A 5,819-nucleotide genomic window follows, 5' to 3' on the forward strand; every position below is an offset into this window, starting at 1 on the left:
AGTCCTTCATGGAAGAGACCAGGAACTGATGGCCAGGAAGCCTAAATTACCTAGCAAATGTATGGACCAATCTGTGACTTGCACTCAGCAAGTCCAGAGATCCTGCCTTTACATCATCGTCTTTTGTTTTCTGGAGTGCTGGTAGGTTAGATCCCAAACTCTGAAGTACTGTCTGTGTCAAAACACTTTTTCCCCATCCCATTTTGAGCTAGGCTCTTCCTCACCAGGCCCATGCCCTTTCTCCTAATTCACTTTGAAGAGGCAACAGCATGCAGTGAAAAGAGCTCTGAGTTTGTATCAAACAGGGCTGGGTTCAAAGTTCTGCTTCATTGTTTCATGGCTATGTAACCTTAAGCAACTCACTTACCATCTCTGAGTCTCTGTTTCCTTCTCTGTAAAACAAGGACAACAGTTGCCTTTCTGGGGCCTAGCATTCAGTAGGCACTCAGTCAGTGAGCATGATTCCCTAAGGTGGAAGAGTTTGTATCACCTTCGGGATTTCCAGTGGGTTTGGGGTGTTCTCTTCCATAATCCCAGTAGACTCTATACCTTCTGGCTACCCTGGACCATAAAGGAGCAAATAAAAAAGACTCAAGATTGTCAAAAGAAAGCTCTTTATTGATTGACTCAGCAACGCAGGGCTGGCACCCATCAGCTCCAAACCACATCTTATCCCGTCCACTCCCATCCACTTTGTCCTCTTCCAGGCTGGAATCTTGCTTTCAGGCAAGGGCTTCCGGCCAGGCTTGCATTAGTTGTCGGCTATGGTTTTCTGAACCCAGTCCTGGATGGAAGTCACCTTCACATACACACCATACTTAGCCACACCACAGCTCTTATCAAAGCTTAGGATCCCAGCTGCATACCAGGCGTCCTCCTCCATGTCGTGAACGGCAAAGGCAGTGCCTGCATCGCCCATCGCAGGTGTCTTCCTGGTACTTAGACATGCCGGCACAGAAGGTGTGTTCATTCAGTATGGGCTGCACCCCTACAGGGTTCTTCGGTGCCTTCCTTTTGGGGCATTTGCTGCCTTCATAGTGCTTTATGCAATCGTATTGGTCAGCCACAGGCAGCATGACATACTTCAGATGGTCAGTAAAGTTAAAATTGGTATTTCGCCCCCAGCCAGACACGTAACCCACACGCCCTACTTCTGCATAATCCTTTGAAGGTAGGCAGATGGGCATCACTCTCTCATTAACAGGCACCTTCTGTTTGAGTTTGATGAGCCCAATATCTACCTGGGAGTAGTTAGGGTGTAGAACCACCTTCTCAATCTCTACAAGCTGCTTTTTCCCCACATAGAGTGTTAAAGTACGGGCAATGTCTTTCACTGTTGCATTTTCTGAATGGTTCAGGAAGAGATTTTTAGCCGTGGTCAGCAGCCATTGTTCATTGATCAGCGTGGCCCCTGTGGTGAGATTATGGCGGGAAACCATCTTAGCCTGCCAGGGAAAGCTGCCTTTGGCATCCAGGTGTCCACCCAGGATCCGCTGCACTGCGTCTGCCGGATTCTTGGGCTTCCCACACACTGTCAAGGAGAGCAAGACACTCGTGAGTGGAAATGTGCAAGAGCCTTTCCATCTGAGAAAGAGGGGTAAAAGCATGGGCGGCTGTCACTGCTGCGTAAACTAGAAAGAATTAAATGCTTTGCCCTTACTGCCTGCTCATCTCATTCCCAATAGTTGCAGTTTTTAAATAATTCTGTTTTTTTAATTGTTTACATTACAAAAAGCTCTATTTCCTACTTTTCTAACAAAGGAAATGGGAAATACTGAGATTTTTGAGCCCTGGCTGGTGAACTGTATTATATTTAAACAATTATCCCAACAAAGGAATTTCCACAATTCCCTGAAATTCATTGAAAGGGCTAGGAGCTACAATAATTCATTCTCTCTGAAGAAAGAGGAATCTAGAGCATCATTGACTGGAGCTCAGATTTTGTAGATAGTGCAGTTATTATGAGGCAGGTTGGTAGTTCCACACCAGTAAGAGCCGAAGAGGCTGAGCCTTTGCCTCTGGTTCCGAGAAGGAAAGGAGAGAACAACAGCTCCTGCTAATAACGAGAAGCAGCAGTCCCAGCCCACGTCCAGCCTCCTTCTAGGCTTCCGTGGATTAAGATTGTATGTTATCCCTTGACTTGTTCTCCCTGGAGCTTTCTTCTCTTTACACCCAGGGCTCTCTAGCAGGTTCTCTGTATGCACAGGCTCTCCTGATCTGTGGGCAGTGTAGACAGTGGATTCAGCCAGTGCCCTTCAGGCCCCAATAAACAAGACCCTTTGACCCTTAGTGACCCTTAGGGAGTTACCACCTAACTGCTTAAGTCTCTCCCTGGCCAGCTGCGGTTCTCCCACATCCCTCCTCTTGGCTCTTGTGTGCTCAGAGGAAGCCGTGCTGGAAGGCTGTGCCTCTAGGACGTTCCCACCTGGAAGTCTGCCTGCACTGGTAAGTGCTCAGCACCCACCTGCTTCACATTCAGGAAGTTTATCTCCAACAGCCTTATTTGTCCACTGCTTCTCATTGTTTAAGGTGTACACTCCTGAAACAAAAGGCAAGAAATGAGCCAAAGGCTAAGTCAAGTCTGCATCCCGAGCAGAGTGAGAAGGCATTTAAAGAGAAGAATTAAAAGGAAGAGGAAAAGGGGACAAGTAGGAAGGGGAAAAGGAGAGAGAATATGAGGAGGAGGGAAAGAGTGCTGTGCTGGAAACCAAGTGCCTGGACTCCAGTTACGCCCAGCAGAACACACTGTGGTCATGTTGGTCACAGCCAGGCAGTACACGGAGGGCTCAGGGTTCAAATCCTGACTGCGTCTTACAGGCTGCCTGAATTTGGGCAAGAGACTCAACCTGTCTGTGCCTCTGTTTCCTTATCAGCAAAGTGAGAACAATGACCTCTATTCAGAGGGATATTGTGAGGACTAAGTGAGCAAATAAATATGAAGCACTTAGAGCAGTGCCAGGACAGCAGGACTCACTAGGTGGGGGTGACCTGTCGTCATCAGCGTTCCTCCTTTTCCCACATCTCCCGCTGGAGATGGAAATCTGACTCTGAGATAGGTAGGCTGCATGGCATGGCCTCCCCTTAACAAAACAGAAAACTTGAGGCTGACAAAAGTTCGTCTGCCCAAAGGGCCACAGCTACTGACAACAAAATGCCTATTAGAATCTAAATCTCCTGGCTCCAAGGAGAGCAATGACCTTTCTGGCAAATCACCCCAGCACCGCCCATAGGGCATAGAGACAGTTGTCCACGTCTTACCATCTCCTTCTGTGCGCAGCCTGTAGTAGTTCTTACACTGGTAGCGAACCAAGTGCTCCACGTAGCCATTTGCGATCATGGGGGGCTTTGGGCAGCCGTCATCTGCAAAGAGAGAGAAGCAAGAGAGTTTACTATTTGGAAATTGTTCCCAGTGAACCATGAAAAGTCAGATGAGTGGAAGCTGCTCTGCACATCAATCTCCTTCCACCCTGAATAGAAGCCAATGGAAGCACAAGCTCCCCTCATTTCTGGCAGGAACCCCAATGTTCTTCATGGTCCTGAAAGCCCAGAGGTCAAGATAAGAAGGGGCAGCTGGGTGTTCTCAGAGAGAGAGTGCAGACCCGAGAGGGTCAGAGGGGGATGCGGCGGCGCCCGGGATGCACGCTCCTACCCAACCAAAGACTGACCTGCGATATCCGTGACATCGTTGCCTGAGTCCACTGCAAAAAGCTGTCCCCAGAGCAGGAGGGCAACGACAGCTCCCAGAGCACTGCAGAGAGAAGACAGGAAGGAGTGGAAAGCTGGTCTCCCTGCTTCACAGCACATGCATGCATCCACACACACATGCGTGTACCCACACACGCACACATGCCTACACACACACTCCTCCCACTTAGCAGCCAGAAAGAAAATCGATATATGGATGTGCTAGGACCAAGAAGTTACCCCCACCCCCGCAGACACATGCTTTAGCAGCTTCTGAGCGTGCCAAGCTTCCAGCAAGCTCTGTCCTGCTGGGATTTCTGCGGAAGCTTCAGAGAGGGATAGGAAGGCACGTGGGTGTGGGGTGAGTAGGGGCTCAGTTTCTGGCTGCATTCAGGAAAGTACATTGGCAATAATAGAGGAGCCCTCCAGGAAAGAGAAACCTCCCTCAGGCACACCAAAGATACTGGTAATAAAATGTAGATAACTCAGAGATGGGAACTTAGGACTTTTTATGCTATTCCTCTACTTCTTGATATTTTCCATAATAAATACACAATTTTTTTTTTTTTTTTTTTTTTTTTTGAGATGGAGTCTTGCTCTGTCACCCAGGCTGGAGTGCAGTGGCATGATCTTGTCTCACTGCAAGCTCCGCCTCCCGAGTTCACACCATTCTCCTGCCTCAGCCTCCTGGGTAGCTGGGACTACAGGCACCTGCCACCATGCCCGGCTAATTTTTTGTAATTTTAGTACAGATGCGGTTTCACTGTGTTAGCCAGGAGGGTCTGATCTCCTGACCTTGTGAGTCACTGCGCCCGGCCTCCTTATATATATACTTTTAAACATATGGTTATTTCTAGTACTTTATGGTAGTTCATCTTTAGGAAATGGTATCTCAAACCCCAAAATGCCAGAAGGTTACCTGGAAGAGAACTGGTGTCCAAAAGCAGGACTGTGGCCATGGGCATTGACGCACAGGTGCCATCTGCCAGTTCACCATCTCGCTAACAGATGCTGACCATTCAGGCACTAATGCTTCTATTAAAATAGTTTCTAGGCCAGATGTGGTGGCTCATGCCTGTAATCCCAAAACCTTGGGAGGCCGAGGCAGCCAAATCACGAGGTCAAGAAATCGAGATCATCCTGGCCAACATGGTGAAACCCCATCTCTACTAAAAATACAAAAATTAGGTGGACATAGTGGCGCACACCTGTAGTCCTAGCTACTCGGGAGGCTGAGGCAGGAGAATCACTTGAACCCAGGAGGCAGAGGTTGCAGTGAGCCGAGATCGCACCACTGCACTCCAGCCTGGTGACACAGCGAGAATCCTTATTAAAAAAAAAAAAAAAAAAATCTAGTCTTATTATTTCAACATTTCAAAAAGTCTTTATTTTTATAAGATCTAAGTGCCTTAATTAGTTGTATCCCAGGTACTAGTGTATATCCCAGGTACTAGTCAATTAATGTGTCATTCATATGTGTTACAATTAGTCTTTCTTATTATACATTTTTAAAGAGGAAAATATCTGCTAATTAATATACTCAGAATGCCAGGAAGCCTACCACAGGAGTTGATGACATCCCCTACAAAGACAAAAATGTAACCTCAAGGAAAAAGACACTCCTGAGAGTAAATCTCATCTCCTGGGAAAGATAGCACTGTCTTCTATGGATGCAGAAAAGGAGAAGATTTAACACACTAAGCCCTTTAGTTCACTATAGTTTAGCCCATTTGCCCGTTTCTTTGTTCTATTTCTGCATCTCTACCAATGTACGCAAAGAAGACTGAAATAAAGAACCAGAGGAAAGCTTTGCAGGAGAGAACGCTGTGGACCCACCTCATCTTGGTTGGTCTTGCCTCTGGAAGAGCAGTGCTGTGGGCATCTGCTGGTCTTTTTATGCTGCCACCAGCTCACCTCTCCCCCTTCTCCATTTCGTAATTCCTGTGTCTACATAACTTTGGCCCTGGTAAGGTCACTATCTTTTCCAGTAACAAAACCACAAACAATACCCCTGTTAAGAGCTGAGCTCTTGCTTCACACTTGATTTTCCTGTGGTGTTCTATTACAAACCCCGAAGAAACCTGGCACCTCTGTGACCCACGAACCTGCCAAAGTATTTCCCGAAATCAGCAACT

General features: G+C 47.4%; 1 protein-coding gene across 1 annotated transcript; it reads right to left on the reverse strand.

Annotated features, from left to right (window-relative positions):
* Positions 1-599: 599 nt before the first annotated feature.
* HP (haptoglobin) lies at positions 600-5,549 on the reverse strand. Its single transcript, XM_025370960.1, is given in 6 exon segments — positions 600-919; positions 921-1,531; positions 2,465-2,539; positions 3,259-3,360; positions 3,666-3,748; positions 5,521-5,549. Coding segments are annotated over 6 exon segments (1,044 nt in total). The 5' UTR covers positions 5,526-5,549; the 3' UTR covers positions 600-751.
* Positions 5,550-5,819: the final 270 nt, after the last annotated feature.

The sequence above is a fragment of the Theropithecus gelada genome, chromosome 20, assembly GCF_003255815.1.
Source record: "Theropithecus gelada isolate Dixy chromosome 20, Tgel_1.0, whole genome shotgun sequence".
Lineage (NCBI taxonomy): Eukaryota > Metazoa > Chordata > Mammalia > Primates > Cercopithecidae > Theropithecus > Theropithecus gelada.